Source organism: Sorex araneus, chromosome 5 (assembly GCF_027595985.1).
Source record: "Sorex araneus isolate mSorAra2 chromosome 5, mSorAra2.pri, whole genome shotgun sequence".
Classification (NCBI taxonomy): domain Eukaryota; kingdom Metazoa; phylum Chordata; class Mammalia; order Eulipotyphla; family Soricidae; genus Sorex; species Sorex araneus.
The window spans coordinates 2,163,814-2,179,898 of NC_073306.1; the positions used below are offsets into that span (position 1 = coordinate 2,163,814).

Genomic DNA, 16,085 nt, shown 5'->3' on the forward strand with positions numbered 1-16,085 from the left:
TGCGAAAGCTGCCTGCCTGTCCCCCTCCCTGCCGCGGACACTCCCTCTGAATGAGCCGGGCTTGGGCGTTCTCCGGGGACACGGTCACTCACGTTGGCGGGCACCTGAACTGCAGGGTGACATTGTCACTGGTCCTTGGGCACAGGCGGCACAGCGCACGTGTCGTGTTTAAGCGTGCAGGTGATGCTGCCGGCCGGCGAGCGTCTTTCCCACGCTGCACGCATGTGTTCTAAATTTGAAAACGCTTTCTTAGCCGACATCCAAATTGCAGGCGCCTTAAAGGGCTCCCCTCGCCTCTGATTGTGTGAGAGTAAGTTGCCGGGAGGTTCCATCAAATGCGTCAGTACCATGCACTTCTTACAAATAAGGCCGTTCTCCTTACCACAAAATCCAGGAAGATGAGCGCCCGAGACAGACTGCCTGCATGGAACCCTTGGGTGCCGTTCCTGGGGGGCCGGGTGCCCGGGGCCCCTCTGCAGGCAGGGTCCCCGCGGCTCCGTCTGCTCCCGCCGTGCAGAGCAGCCTGCGGCCCGCTGGGCGTCTGTGGCCTTGACGCGCGGCGTCTCGGGCCGCCTTCTGGGGAACGCGCCTCGTCTGGACTGGTGTGATGTGCCTCACCGTTAGATTCAGGTTTTGCATCTTTGGCAGGAATATCACAGAAGAGCCAGTATTTCTCTTTAAAGATTAGTTTTACATTTTATTTTCTGTTTCCTTAGAGCGTTTCCCAAAGTGTATTCTGCGGAACTAGCACCTACTGTGTTCTCAACACCGTGCCGCCTCTAGAAGGTAGGACTCGCGAGCACTCACCGTGCGCAGGGGTGGGCTTGGCGCCGAGGGCCCCCACCGCTGCCGTGGGGTCTTAGACGAGTCACTGAATCCTTGGGGGAGCAGAATAGCGCCCCCCCGCCCCCCGCCCCCAGCTGCAGCGAGGATTGGAACCGGCGTGGGTCTGATCCCGGGACGCCAGCCCTCTCTGCCCGTGGGGGGTGCTGCGGGACCCCGGGACGTCCACGGGCCGTGAGAGCCACTTCCTAGCTGGGGGTGTCGGGCCGAGTCATCGGAACCCTGTGGTTCTCTCTGTGGGGGGGGTCAGCCCTGACAGGTGGCCCGAGGGTCTCTGAGTGCAGCGCAGTCCTGGGGTCTCTCACGCAGGGGAACAGACCCTGGCCGCCTCCCAAGTGTAGCGCAGAGCCAGAGAACGGGCAGGAGGCCCGAGGCAGGGGAAGGGGCTGACTTGCGCCCGCCCCTGTTTTGAGATGGAAAGCGTGGCGCAAGTAAAGAGAGGCTTGGCCGAACTGCAGCCGGGAGTCGGCGTGAGCCCTCCTGAGGTGCGGCTGGACGGTTGCCAGGAAGAGAGTGAATCAGGGCCACCCGCAGCAGGTCGGCAAGAGGCGGCGTCTGCCGGGGGACGAGGAGGAGAGGAGGAGGGGGGGGCGGGAAGAGGGGGGGAAGACGGAGGAGGAGGAAAGGGAGAGGAGGCGCCGTGGGCAGCGCGGCCAGTCCAGGCCTTTCGTCACGAAGCTGTGACTTCATTACATTTTTCTCAACCTTTCAGAAATCTTTGGGATAATTACAGCTGAGTTAATTCATTTTGGAGAATCTCTTTGGAAAAGAGCGATGAGAAATCAGACTGCCGCTTGGCACGTACGCGGTGCTCAGTTCACTCGGAAGGGCCGGGGACCTGGAGTGAGCGAGGGGCCCGTGCTGGCCGGTGGCATGACACGGATTCCGTCCCTGCGTCAGCCCTGGCCCCCCTTAGGGCACTCGAGCCAGCCGTGAAATTGTAGGGCTTCTTTAACTGTCACCACTCCGAGTTGTTGATCAAATATGTTCCCAGCAAAGACTGAGCAGTTTGATACACTGTTACACCAACTTGTTTTGAGTAGTTTGGTCTTGAGGTTGGGAGAGTAATCAGCATCAGCTTGATTGAGTCACAGTGTTTGTAATTAGTCACAGAAACCAAATTTAATTTTTATTAATTATGACTCAACATAAAATGGGTGCCTGGCTCCTGAGCTGGGGGTGACGGCGTTATCCCCTCCCTGCAGCCCACGGTGGTCTCCACGGATGAGGCCAGGCGCGTTTCCTTGGGTTTAAATGTAGGGTTTGGGTAGCGTGAGTCTCAGCTTTTAGAAATAAAACTTGGAGGAAAAAGAGAATTCGCCTCTTTACCTAATTAAGTGAATGAGCATTTTTGTGCATTTTAGGAAGTCTTAGTTAAATGGGAGGCTCTGAAATTATTATTTGGAAAAGTGTTTGAAGGTTGACTGGAAAAGCAAGTCCCCTTCCCTAGAATTACGGCTGTCAGCCGGGCAGCTCGTCTGTCAGTTTCAAGAGCTTCACCAGTTATTTTTATTGTGAAGCAGGCTAGAAAATCATTTGGTAAAGTCATATATCAGACTCGCGTATTTTGCTAGATGAAGATAATGAAGTGTTTTACCGAGTGTTGCCCAGACGGCCGGTCCAGGGTCAGGCCTGAACTCTCGGCTGGAGGCTGGGGTGCGGCCCGTGCCGGCCCGTGCGTGTGCACACGGCATGTCACGCTGGCACGTGCCCCTGCCCCGGGAGGGCACCGCAGGGCCGCCGGCTGGGCACCTGCTCCCGTGGGGAAGGGGAGCCCGGAAACGTTTTCCATGTTTTTGCGAATGTGAGTCCAGATTCTCTCCCAGTGTCCCCCGGGCGCAGTGGGCAGTCTCTGCTGTCGCTGGCCCCGGCCCAGAGCCACTGCAGGAAGCCCGCCGGCCTGTCCTACTCTGTCCCCGGCCCCAGCCCTGCCGCCCGCAGGAGCTGTGTCCCAGCTGGCTGGCCGCTCGCTCTCCTCTGGGCCGGGGGCCCTGTCTGTGTCAGAGCCGGGCTGTGGGGAGCCGCTCTCCTGCTGGTCACCCTGGAGACAGGAGCCGGGGCTGGACCTCGGGACAGTTTCTTGTTCGGGACGATCCTTTGCTTTCCTCGGGCTCCCTAGTGGTGGCAGTTCAGAGTGAGGCCAGGGCAGTACATTGAACGAGAACCGAGTCACACACGAGGGGACGGGAGCAGGGAGGTCTCGGCTCTGCGGCCTCGAGCACGGCCAGAGCCCTTCCGGGGGCGCCCAGGTGGGTGCCGTGTCCCGGGGACCCCCTTGCCGCCAAGCAGGTGCCTCCTGGCGCCCAGCAGGATTGTTTTCAATGATGGGTTTTATTTTGCTATTAAATTAAACTTTTGGATTCTGAAGAACAATCAGTTTCTGAGTTTTCCGAGTTTTTATGCTGCTTACGGAACCGGAGGATGGGTGTTATAATTCAGTTGGTTGTATAGTTCATGGACCAGAAAAGATTTAGTATGCTAAAACTCTCGCAAGTCCTCCCTATAAAATATCTCCATATGATGTAGTAAATTTTTAGCCTTTATTTTTATACCCAATATTTTCCTGTTAAGATCTTTTCCTTGAGAATAAATGTGTGAATCAGATGAAAAATGTTTGGAGAGGATTTTATCGTGACTGTAGGAAATATTTTTATTCTTAGATTTTTTCGCATGTTTAAAAATAGACCTTGCTAAACAAAATTGTAGTAAGTGCCTGGAAAATATTCTGTTGTTTTTCCACTTTTAGCATTATTAACTAATTGTCTGCATGCCTATGTTGTTTCATTGTGAGACATTTAAAATTATTGAATGACAGTAAATTCCTCAGGCATTTCTGTGTGGAGGAAAATGGTTTCTGTGTGGAGGAGAATTGGTTGTCGGTCCAACTCTCCTTGATGTGGAAAACCCAGAAGTACTAAGTAACTTACCCAAGGTCATACAGTTCGGCAGTAGCGGGACTCTGGTGCAGGAGGCTCCGGAGGCCCGACTCAGCTCAGCGCTGCAGGAGGTTCTGGAGGCCCGACTCAGCTCAGTGCTGCAGTTCCACCTCGCTGGTGTCAGAACCCGCGGCTGCACTGGGACTTGGCGGAGCAGACTAGCTTTGTTTCTCCGTGGCGCTCCCCGGCCCTGGCCGTGCGTCCGGCCCTGCACGGTGGGCTCCCGTTCAGGTCTGGAGACAGTCATACTGGGCACTGGGGGACTTTGACCCAAATGTCCGAAAACCCACCAGAATTTTTGAGCCAAGGAAAGAAGCTTGTGTTAGCGGTGAGATCAGTGGCCCATGGATAGGTAGGTGCAGGGGGGACTGCGAGGAGGACACCAGCTCCTCCCGAAGGCGCCAGGGAGCCCCGTGGGCGTGACGTGTCAGTGGCTGGGAGGTGGCGGCCTCGGTGGCTAGAGAGCTCTGGCTGCGGGTTCCAGGTCAGTCAGCTCAGAGGGGAGTTTCGTAAGCCAGCAGCCAGCGTCTGTGTCACCTGCTAGTTGGCTACAGGTTTAAGTTTCTTGCCATTTATAAGCTTGGTGATGAACTTTTGAAAGGGTAAGTCTCGTTTGTGTGTGTGTGGTGGGGGGCAGGGAAAGAGTTGGAGTTGAATTAGTTTAGGAATAAATTATTCCTGTTTTATTAAAATTATTCTTACCTAAAAATAAACTTTTTCAACTGGTTAATAGACAATTTCTAGGTTTCTTGAGGTTAACTCATTTTGCACTTCTGATGTACTTGATGAAAATGTGATTAAGGAACTTTGAAATGTAACACTCTGGAGTTGGTAGAACGCATGCTTTGCATGTATGAGGCACCGGGTCCAACCCCCACCCCGAAATATGAAAGGTCACGTTTTGGTTTGGGGCAGCTGCTGGGATAGTCTGTTTGCAGGTGGGTCATGGGGCTAAAGCCCGGTCCTAGAGAGACCTGTGGTTCCGTGGCCCGTTCTAGAGAGACCCGTGGTCCCCATGGCCCGGTCCTAGAGAGACCCATGGTTCCCGTGGCCCGTTCTAGAGAGACCCATGGTTCCCGTGGCCCGTTCTAGAGAGACCCATGGTCCCCGTGGCCTGGTCCTAGAGAGACCCGTGGTTCCCGTGGCCCGTTCTAGAGAGGCTCTGTGGTTCCCGTGGCCCGGTCCTAGAGGGACCCAGTGATTCCCATGGCCCGGTCCTAGAGAGGCCTGGTGGTTCCCGTGGTCCAATCCCTGAGAGGCCCGGTACTTCCCGTGGCTCTGTCTCGTGCACTCAGAGGGGCCCTGTTCCCCCCGTGACTGAACCCAGCTGCTGCTTCTCACCTTGCCACTGTGTTGAAAAGGAGCTTTTCTCTTCTCTCCTCTGAATTTACTGTTTTCTTCTTTATAGATGATCATGGGAACAGCAATAGTAGTCATGTAAAAATCTTTTTACCGAAAAAGCTGCTTGAATGTCTGCCGAAATGTTCAAGTTTACCCAAAGAGAGGCACCGTTGGAACACTAACGAGGTAGATACATTTCTATTTTTAGGGGGAGCATTTTTTTAAGGGCAAACTTGTTAGGCTTTGTTGCACAGCACTACTCGGTCTGTTAGCTTTTAAGTCAGATGAGCGAAAGTAGGCGCTTGTGAGTTGAAAGGATCGCCTGGCCCTACAGCCCAGCCGTGAGAGCCCTGACCGCTTGGCTTGTGTTCCTCTAACCGTGCACGCTGGCTTCTCGGGGGCGTTTCTGTTTTCTTGCATTCTGGCTCCTTGGTTTGGTTAACCCTGCCTTCACCTCTGCTAACCGCACCTTCTGACGTCAGCCGGAGATAGGACGGGAGATGGGGCCTTTCTGTTGAGCTGGCAGTGGAGACAAACCCTCCCTGGCGGAGACACTCGTCTGGAGAGTTAACTGGCACTCCTGAGTGACCGGAGAGTGCAGGGTGAAGGCTGTGTGCTAGACTGTGCATTTGGCACCCAGAGCGCCAGGCTGCTGAGAGGCAGAGTGAGGGTGTTTCTCTGCCCGGGAAATCTGCGTCCGGAGTCATATCAGGCCTGGCCTGCTTTGTCGTTGCTTCTGTTTTGAAATGTGAGCATTCGGTTTGGAGGGAGACCCCTCACTGGGTGATGAGGATCGGGCGTGCCGTTTGGGGATTGCGTTCCTTGAGTCCTGGTGGCTGCCGGGCCGGTGGTCGGTCCCGGTGTGGTCGCGCTGGCTCAGCGCTGGTTACGAGCGGCGAACGGCAGCTTCCCGTGGGGCGCGTGGCTCTGGCCAGAGACGGGAAGGGTGGCTTCTTTAGCCTCAGCTTTCAAAGATGATTTCGCTCTGGTCTCCTGTTAGGCCGCTGCTGTTGTGAAAGGTGGTTGTGGGGAAGTCTCTGGACTTGAGTTTTGCAGAGTTTAACGCTCGCTGCGACTCATGGCCCTATGTCCGTCTTTCCGCTGATCTGACAGTGCCTTTGAGGTTTGTACAGTTTGATGATTTGCACAAGCTATATTTTCCCTCCACCAGAATACTTTCAGATTGCCAAGTATTAGCTAATTTAGAGGCCTGTTGTTATAACGAGTCATTTGTTAACTGTTTTAAGCATTTTCGGCATGAAACGATGTAAATATACGAAAAATCATTCTTCATCAGCGATTGCTACTGTTAGTAAAATAATATAGTTTGGGAGCCGTGCTGGTGGGTCACGGGGAGGATAGGAGTCATTTGAACACTCACATACTTCCCAGTGTTCCCCGAATCGGGGATTTGGTGCCATATGATTTAACAGTGGCTCCAGCTTCATAGACAAGTCAATAACACGTAACAGGAATGCATTTTTCAATACATTTTGTGTGAAATTGGAGATTTATTTTAATTATGATTTGAAGTTACACTTGAAACTGGAACCTGCTCAGTGAGTCAAAGTCAGTGTCCCCAAGAGTCTTGGGAGGCGGGAGGTGGGAGCGGCGTGGGGCGGAGCTGGCCGCACACGCGTGTCTGGGCGTGAACTCGGGGCTGGTCTGGGACGTCCCTCCGGATACCGGCGTGTCCCCCTGGCCAATGCCTCTGCTCGGAGCGGAGCCCCTGCAGGAGGCGCTGCCCGGAGGACCCCTGCCTGCGTGCCTGAGAGACCCCGGCCCTGGGACCTGGCGTGTGGCTCTGCGAGGTGGGCGTCCGCCCCGGCTGGCTCTCGGCAGCCAGGGCAAAGGGAGACTGGCCGGCGCGGGGCTGAGGGCCGCCCTCCCCTGGAGATCCGGGGTCCTTCCAGCCGGCCTGCTCCCCCTGGGCAGGGTGGGCCTCCGGGGTGGGGCGCGCTCAGTGACGAGAGGCCGCTGCCAGTGCTCGGGGGTGTCGGGGGGTGAGGAGAGGGGTCCTTTCCGGGGGGTTCTTTCTGCAGAGCCAGGGGCTGGGCCACACACGGCCAGGCAGGTGCCCTGGTCCGGTCACTGCGTGTCTGGTGGGCGCAGGTAGCCGGAGGAGTCTCAGGTCACCCTCCCGCGTCATCTGGGAATCTCCCGAATGGCTCTGGTGCCCGTGGGCCGGGCCGGAGCGCTGGTGCCCCGTCCCGTGTGTTGGGCCCGCAGCACCCAGAGGCCCCGGGGGACGGTGGGGGGTGGGGGTGGGGCGGGGGGCAGCCAGCCAGGCTGGCTCCTGCCGGGAGTAGCTTGCTGGGGGTCAGCGCCGCTGTCCAGGGTCACTGGGCCACCCGGGGCCTTCCTGCCGTGGCTCCTGAGCCTTGGGGAACGGCCTGGGGTAGACTGGCCACAAGGCTCCCCTGCCCTCCCCTGGCGCTGCTGTGGCCCTTCTCGGGGACCCTGCGTCCTGGGGCTCAGCTGAGCTCCTCCCTCTGAGCTGGACCCCCCGGCCTGCTCCGTGCTGTCCCGGCGTCCATCAGAGCCTCCTCACTTGCTCGGGGGGACTTGGACCACCCTCGTCCCCGCGTCCCTGGGCCCCAGCTGTGTTGGTGTGTGAGGCTTCAGCGTCGGGCTCAGCAGTGACGCAGCTGTTCCCTGGGAAGGCGGCTGGGGCACCGGGTGACCGGAGGGACTGGGCAGACCTCTGTCCTCCCGGAGCCTGGGCTCTGCCTGCCAGTGCTCACTTACACTCCGGCCACGGAGGGCAGCTGGGAGGAGGGCCGGGGCCGCCCTTCCGAGAGCACTCACTCCGGGTCGGGTCGAGGCCTGCCACGGAGTTGCACACGGTGGCCCGCTCAGTGCAGCGCTGCAGCTGGGGACCAGCAGCGAGTGGCCGCTGACCTGGCACCCCCACCGTGTCCCCTGACGGCCCAGAGAAGTGCCCCTTGGAATTCTGGGGCTTCGTGGCTTTGAGTCTCTCGTGAGTCTGTCCTAAGGCCTTTCTCTTTCCTGAGGGGTTGGCGTGGGTCATGGCCAGCGGCGCTCGGAGCTTCCTTACCCTGGGCTCGTGCTCTGGGGAACCCGAGGGGTGCCAGGGGCTGACCTGGGGTCAGCCGTGTGCCAGGCAGGTCTCTTAACCCCCGTGCTGGCGCTTTCTTTGACCTACTCATTCGCATTTTGTCCCAATTTTTAAAAAAGTCTTTTTACCAGGCTGGAGTGATAGCACAGTGGGTAGGGCGTTTGCCTTGCATGCAGCTGACCCGGGTTCAAATCCCAGCATCCCATATGGTCCCCTGAGCACCGCCAGGGGTAATTCCTGAGTGCAGAGCCAGGAGTAACCCCTGTGCATCGCCAGGTGTGACCCAAAAAGCAAAAAAAAAAAAAAAAGTCTTTTTACCTATTTCTTCAGTTTTTGGGCCACACCTGGTGGTGCTTTGGGGTTTCTCCTGGCTCTGCACTTAGGAGTCGCACTTGGCTCACTTAGGGCACCATATGGGACGCCGGGAATCGAATCCAGGTCGGCCACCTGCAAGGCAGGCGCCTTCCCTGCTGCACTCTCACTCGGGCCCTGCTTCGAGGTTCCATGTGGACTTACTGTGCTTTTGCCTAGCGTGATTTGGTGGCTGGGGGCTTCCCAGCGGTGCTCAGGAGGTCTGGCGCCCACCAGGCTACGGCTCCGAGGGTAGGTGCTGTTTGGGTGCTGCGGCTGGGACCCGGCTTTCGGGGGCTCTGTGGTGCTGGCACGAGCGGGGGGCACGGGGCAGCCTGCACACGGCGGGCTCGTGCCAAGCCGAGCACTCGGAGGGGAGTTCTGGCTCTTCGTGATGAATGCTAATAGGTGGGCTCTGGCTAATGAATAAAAGACATTGAAGTAGACATTCTGTACCTGTGCATAACTCAAGGGTGGACTTGATATTTATATTCGAGCCGGAGAGAAGGAATCCATTAACCACGGAGCCCTTGGCGCGGGCCCCGGCCGGCAGGTGTGTCTCTCTCACTGGGTGCGCTCTTAGGAGGTTCCAACCCTCGAAGTTAATATTTTTAAGGCCCAGAGCCAAAAATAATTATGCTAATGCAGCCCCTGATTGCACAATGGCTGCTTCATAATTACACGTATTAGTTCTCTGTATATGTTGTCCAGACTGAAATTTCTTTTGTTTAGCCCTTAATTAGCAGTTTGACTTAAAATATTACCGCTGTTTCCCGTCAGGTGTGGGTTCCTCCGGCGCTCCCCAAGGCAGGCGCCCGGGCGTGCTCCCTAGACAGTCCTCGCGTGGTTCCTGCCATTTTTGAACTATTAGTGATCTTTTGTTTGCTTCTCCTTTAAGACAGAGTTTCTCCAGAGTATGTGAACAAAACAGGATTCTAGATTATATTGATCTTAAAGTTGCATTGGAGTTCAGTTGACAGTTTCAGATTTTCCTATCTAATGCATTTTTTTTTTTTAGTGGTAAAATGTGTGTGTAGCGAGCAGTGCGGAGAGAAGAGGATCATTCTAAGCCCCGCTAACGACACTTTACCCCTGGGGCCCCATATAACGCTTTTTTTTTTTTTTTTTTTTGCTTTTTGGGTCTCACCCAGCGATGCTCAGGGGTTACTCCTGGCTCTGCACTCAGGAATTACTCCTGGCGGTGCTTGGGGGACCATATGGGATGCCGGGGATCGAACCCGGGTCGGCCGCATGCAAGGCAAACGCCCTACCCGCTGTGCTATTGCTCCGGCCCCCCATATAACGCTTTTTTAAATTTCTTTTTGGGTTATACCCGGCCATGCACAAGGGTCACTCCTGGCTCTGCACTCAGGAATTACCCCTGGCGGTGCTTAGGGGACCCTATGGGATGCTGGGAATCGAACCCGGGTCAGCCGCGTGCAAGGCAAACGCCCTCCCTGCTGTGCTATTGCTCCAGCACCCCCCCCCCATATAACTCTTTTTATAGGGAGAGAATCACCCTTTCACACCCTGAGTGCTCTTACTGGTTTGTTTTAGGGCTGTACCTGGGCTGCCAAGGATAGGTGGGGGGGCGCTGCCCCCAGGCAGTGCTGGGGATCAGGCACAGGCTCGGGCCTGCAGGGCAGATGCCCCAGGCTGGGTGCGGCTCAGCCGCCAGACTCAGGAGACCTGCTTTTGATCCCTGACCCCCAAAACCCCCAGACCTAAACATTTTGAAATAATTGTTTTTTTTTTTTTTTGGCTTTTTGGGTCACACCCGGCGATGCTCAGGGGTTGCTCCTGGCTCTGCACTCAGGAATCACTCCTGGCGGTGCTCAGGGGACCATGTAGGGTGCCGGGGATCGAACCTGGGTCGGCCGTGTGCAAGGCAAACGCCCTCCCCGCTGTGCTATCTTGCTATCACTCCGCCCCGTGATCTGCTTGTTCACGAGAAGCCCCAGTGCTCTGTGCCGCCCGTGAGGCTGCCACCCTCTCCGCCCGTTTCCCCTGGTCTTTCTCCTCTCAGGGTGACTTCTCAGGTCACGGGGGGTACCCGTCGCGGGTGTGGGCTGAAGCAGTGTTCAGTGAGCCTGACCCGTCCCCCTGGCCTGGCCTGGCTCTGTGGGCCTCGTGGTCCAGCCCGGAGCCTCTTGTGTGCCAGGCCTGAGCTCCCGCCTTGGTGCCCCCAGACTGGTGTGCTGGTGTGTGGTCCGTCCCCAGGGGCTTCAGGCGGCAGGCGCGGAGGCCAGCTGGCTGGAGAAGCACCGGAGGGGCGTGGCGCTGGGGGCCGGACAGTTCGTCGGCCGCTTGCCTTGCGGGGCCTTTGCCTTGGCAGGGTTCACGTTTGTTCTGTTTGGGCCAGACCAGCAGGGTTTCCTCCTGGCTCTGCTCAGGGATCCCTCCTGGGGGTCTCGGGGGACCCTGTGTGCACCCTCCCTGCCCGAACAATCACCGTCTCAGTCTGGACCCGCTTTTTGCTGAGGCCGCAGGCGGACAGCTGCAGGGCTGGAGAGAAGAGAGCTGTTGCCCGGAGCCCGGTGCTCGGCGGGCGAGTGGCAGGTGCGGGCTGTGGGCCTCCCTTGGGATTTCGGCGTCCGTGGGCCCGTGGTCTGCACTGTCTCACCTGGTCCGAAGTGAGGCGAGCGTCCCCCAGCCTGGCGGGCAGCAGGGGCTGGGGGGTTACAGCTGCCCCGAGAGCTGGGGGCTGGGAGAGGCAGGTGGGGTGTGGCTCAGGAAGCCAGTAGCTCAGGCGCAGGACACGGAAAGGACATGTCAAAGAAATTTCTGTTTTTGGGGCTGGAGCGATAGCACAGCGGGGAGTGCATTTGCCTTGCACGCGGCCGACCAGGGTTCGATTCCCAGCATCCCATAGGGTCCCCCGAGCACCGCCAGGGGTGATTCCTGAGTACAGAGCCAGGAGTCAGCCCTGAGCATCGCCAGGTGTGACCCAAAAAGAAAAAAAAAGTCTGTTTTTGAAACGCAAAAACAAGCAAGTGGAAACAGAGATAAACAAATGGGACTGTCTTAAACTAAGAAGCTTCTGTACCTCAAAAGAAACAGTGACGAGAATACAGTCTATAGAATGGGAAAGGATATTCACCCAATACCCCTCAGTAAGGGGTTAACGTCAAGAATATACAAGGCACTGGTTAAACTCTATAAGAAGAAGACATCCAGTCCCAATGAAAATGGGGTGATGAAATGAACAGAAACTTTTTCAAAGAAGAAATTCGAATGGCCAAAAGGCACATGAAAAAATGCTCTACATCACTAATCATCAGGGAGATGCAGATCAGAACAACAATGAGATACCACCTCACACCTCAGAGACTGGCACACATCCAGAAGAACAAAAGCAACCGGTGTTGGCGCGGATATGGGGAAAAAAGGACCCTCCTGCACTGCTCCTGGGAATGTGACCGGTTCAGCCCTTTTGGAAAACAGTGTGGATGTTTCTCAAAAAATTAGAAATTGAGCTCCCATCTGATCCAGCAATACCACTCCTGGGAATATATCCTGGAAATGCGAAAGTGTACAGTCAAAATGATATCTGCACTTATATGTTTATTGCAGCACTGTTTACAATAGCCAGAATCTGGAAAAAACCTGAGTACCCAAGAACAGATGACTGGTTAAAGAAACTTTGGTACATCTACACAATGGAATACTATGCAGCTGTTAGAAAAGATGAAGTCATGAACTTTGCATATAAGTGGATTGACATGGAGAGTATCGTACTAAGTGAAATGAGTCAGAGAGGGACAGACATAGAAAGATTGCACTCATTTGTGGAATATAAAGTAACAGAATGGGAGACTAACACCCAAGGATAGTAGCGATAAGGACCAGGAGGTCTGCCCCATGGCTTAGAAGCCGACCTCACGTGCTGGGGGAAAAGGCAGTTGAGATAGAGAAGGGAACACCAGGTAAAGGGTACTCGGAGGGCCCGCTCGGGATGGGAGATGCGTGCTGAAAATAAACTCTAGGTCTAACATGATGGCCACTTCATACCTGCACTGCAAACCACGACACCCAGCGGGAGAGAGAGTGAGAGGGAATGTGCCTGCCACAGAGGTGGTGGGGCGGGAGGGACACTGTGGACGCTGGTGGTAGAGAATGGGCACTGGTGGAGGGATGGGTACTCGACCATTGTGTGACTGAAACGAAATTATGAAAGTGTGTAGGTCTGTCATTGTATCACAAGGTGTTTCATTTAAAAAAAAATGTTTTCACTGTCAGTTACGCTGAAACCTAGTCGGCGTCCAGTGAATACTCGATCTATGAAATACCCGAAAACTCAGCAGGCTTCCGCGTCTCTGGAGTTTCCCCGCGTTCCCGGGTAGAGATGCTCCTTAGAGAACCCGCCGTCTCTGCTGCTCCCGGGGGTCTCAGGCCGTGCGCCCAGCGGTGCCTCTTGCCTGGGGTGCAGTTCAGTAGGACCCAGGAGGGGCTTCGAGTGCGGCCCCTCCCGGGCCTGCAGTCAGCCCCCACCCCCGCCTCGGGCCGGCCTGTGCCCCCAGTTCCAGCCCGTTGGTTGAGCCGTGAGACTCGGGCTTCGGGGGGGTGGTGCAGTCGAGCCCGCCGGGCCGTGCCTCTGCCTCGGCTGACAGCTGGCCGGGCCGGGGTCAGGGACCTTGGTTTCGGCACCGGAGCTTTTTTATTTTTGCTTTTTGGGTCACACCCCGCGATGCTCAGGGCTGACTCCTGGCTCTGCACTCAGGAATTGCTCCTGGCGGTGCTCAGGGGACCCTGTGGGGTGCCGGGAATAGAACCCGGGTCAGCCGCGTGCAAGGCACACACCCCGCCTGTTGTGCCCTGGCTCTGCCCCGAGCCACATGCCGCATGTGACCCCCCCTTTCCTTTCGCTCTGCGAGCAGGCGGTTCACGGTGCTCGCCGGGACCGCCCTGGTGCAGTCACCCATGATCTCACCCGGTAGCTTGGAGCTGTTTCCGCTCTGCTGGCGTGGCGGGAGGCTTCGAGCGCTTCCGGAGTCTCCCCCGGCCCTGGGCGCGGCCAGCTCTGAGGAGCGGCTCTCAGAGTAGTGCTGCTTCCGGTGTGGCTTTCTCAGAGGTGCAGGGCCACTGGGGGGCAGCCGGGCCCCCTTTCTCAGCTGGGCAGGAGGGTCGGGGCTTGGCATCTGCCGGGCGCGTGGGGGGGAGCCTGCGCCCTCCCGTGGCAGAGGGCCCGGCTCCTGGGCGGCATCAGATTCCTGGGCGGCCACTTTTTTGGCTTGGTTTCGCTGCTTTCGTTTTGGGCACCCCCAGCAGTGCTCAGGGCTCACTCCTGGCTCCGAGCTCAGGGGCCACTTCTGTGGGTGCCGGGGGTTTGGTCCCGGGCCGCCCTGCCCGCTGTGCTGCTGCCCTGGCCCGGAGGTTGGGGACGCAGTTCCTGTTGTCACCGTCTGCATTGCCGAGCGTGCAGGCCAGGTCTGAGTTCCCACAGGCTTGAGAGGGAGCATTAGGGGGTCACCATTCCAGCCCGGGGCCCCCAAACTGAAGACAGCAGAACCCTGAGCGTCCCGTCCCCCGCTGCCCACCCCCGTCGCCCAGCCGCCGGCCTTTCGGTTTGGGCTACCAAGTTCCTCCCAGGGACGGTTCTGCTGAAGTTCTGGTGGCTCCTGGAAGGTGACCCAGGCTGCTTCTCGAGGGAGGGACAGGCCCAGGCACTGCCCAGGGTGCCCCTCGGGGCGACCCCAGCATGCTGGCAAGTCGGGGACCGGCCGTCTGTCATCTAACCCGGTGTGGGGAAGGCCTCCTCTTCCCCGAGTGGGGTCCGGGTCACAGCACCAAGGGCCCTGTGTGCCGCTGGGCTGGGTTGGGTGGCCCTGTCGCCCCAGGCTCCGGCACTTACACCGTTTCCGCTGCCCCTCCCTGCTGGGCAGTGCTGAGGCCGGAACGGCCACTCCGACGCCATCCAGATGAGCCTCTGCCGCCCGCAGCCTCCAGCTATTCGCTGCTGGAGTTTGTCTCTGTGGCGGGTGGCGTTTCCCGACGGGCAGCGCAGGCCCGTCCGGTTGCTCTCAGACTGGGGACGCAGCTGCCCGCACTGGGCAGTGCTGTTGTTTCGGGGACATTCGCACGTAGAGGCCACGCTTGCCTCGTTGGTGGGTGTGGTGCAGAGATGTGGCCGACAGCCTCGTGGGCAGCGCGGCGTGTGGGGTCGTCCTGGGGCGAGGGCGGCCCAGCTGAGACGGCAGGACATGGCCCGGCCCAGGACGCGGCGCCCTGGAGGGGCTGGCCGGCGGGGAGGCAGAGACCCCTGGCCCTTGGGGAGCCGAGAGGGGAGGGAGGAGCAGCTCACGGCCCTCTGGAGTGGGCGCCCGCCCCGCCCGGCTCTTCTCAGGGGCTCAGTGCTTCGGGGTGGCTCCTGGGGGGACCCCAGGGCCCCTGCAGGGTCCTCGCCCTCGCCCCGCCCGGTGCAGACACGCTGGCCACGTGCACGTGCTCGTCAGCTGTTTGTTCTTTCTCGGTGCCGTTGAACACGACTCAGACTGCAGCTCGCTAATTGTTTTATTTAAGAATCACTTTTGTTAAATGCTTTAATTGTTCTTAATCAAAATGTTCTATTTAAGCATTTTCCAGTAATTTTTAACAATCCAATTCGGAGACCCTGCTGTGTGGTGGTTATGTATTTTTAAATTCTGAGCTGAGAGTAGCAGGACTCGAGGCCCTGGGACCCGAGTCCCCACCGTCCCTTCCTGCCCGGGGAGGAGGGGGAGGACGGTGCGGGGAGGAGGCGAACCTTCAGGCTGCAGCAGTCCTGGGTCGGGGTTGGATCAGCGGTTTGGCGTCCCCGGGAAGGCGGGGGGGGGGGGTCACCCCTGGGGAACAGGCGCCCCCCACAGAACGGGCTTCCTGGAGGCAGGGCTCGGCCGTCACACCCCTGGCTGGCCTGTGGCTCTGACCTGGGGTTGTCCCGGCAGGGAAGCAGGAAAGGCCGAGTGCTCCGCCCCAGGACAGGTGAGCGGCCAGGGCGGCCCACCCCTCCGCAGTGGCCACTGGTGCCGGCGGCGTCTTCCTGGGCCCTTGATGGTCCCTTGTGGGAAGCCCAGGGAGAGGCTTTGACTGCCCGCTAGGCCAGGAGGGCTCCAGCCCCTGGGCTGCCGTGGGGAGAGACCTCGCAGGGACAGCGGGGCCCCGCCCAAGCGGCAGCATTCGCCCTGGGCCCAGCTGGGGTGGCCCGTTGCCCCTGGGTCTAGCCCCCGCCCCGAGCCTGCTGGGCGCCCCCTCCCGGGCCACCACCATTTTAATTGTTTTCCTCACAGTTTTTAAAAGGTGCAGCAAGGCCCGCGGCGGCCTGGGGGTCTGGGTGAGAGCCGTCCTGGCGGCCGGGCGGGGGGGGGGGGGGGCGGGGGCTGTGGCTCGGCACACGGCTGTCAGTGCCGGCCACGGGAAGATGAGTTGGGGCTTCGTGGAGGCCATGGGAGCCCGGGTGGCCTCTCGGGAGAAGCCCACGCGAGGCCTGGCCGCAGGGACGCAGGGCGCGGTGCTGGGCTTGGGGCGGGTGGGGGTCGTGGGGGGCCGGGCGTGCATCG

General features: G+C 58.4%; 1 protein-coding gene across 4 annotated transcripts in view; it reads left to right on the forward strand.

The window, feature by feature from the left end:
• Positions 1-16,085, forward strand: part of CAMTA1 (calmodulin binding transcription activator 1) — a 497,436-nt gene that overhangs the window by 21,057 nt on the left and 460,294 nt on the right. For all 4 annotated transcript variants that reach the window (XM_055137553.1, XM_055137554.1, XM_055137552.1 and 1 more), the window contains exons 2-3: positions 717-786; positions 5,188-5,306. In XM_055137553.1, coding sequence (XP_054993528.1) covers positions 717-786; positions 5,188-5,306 — 189 coding nt within the window. The remainder of the gene's footprint in view (positions 1-716; positions 787-5,187; positions 5,307-16,085) is intronic.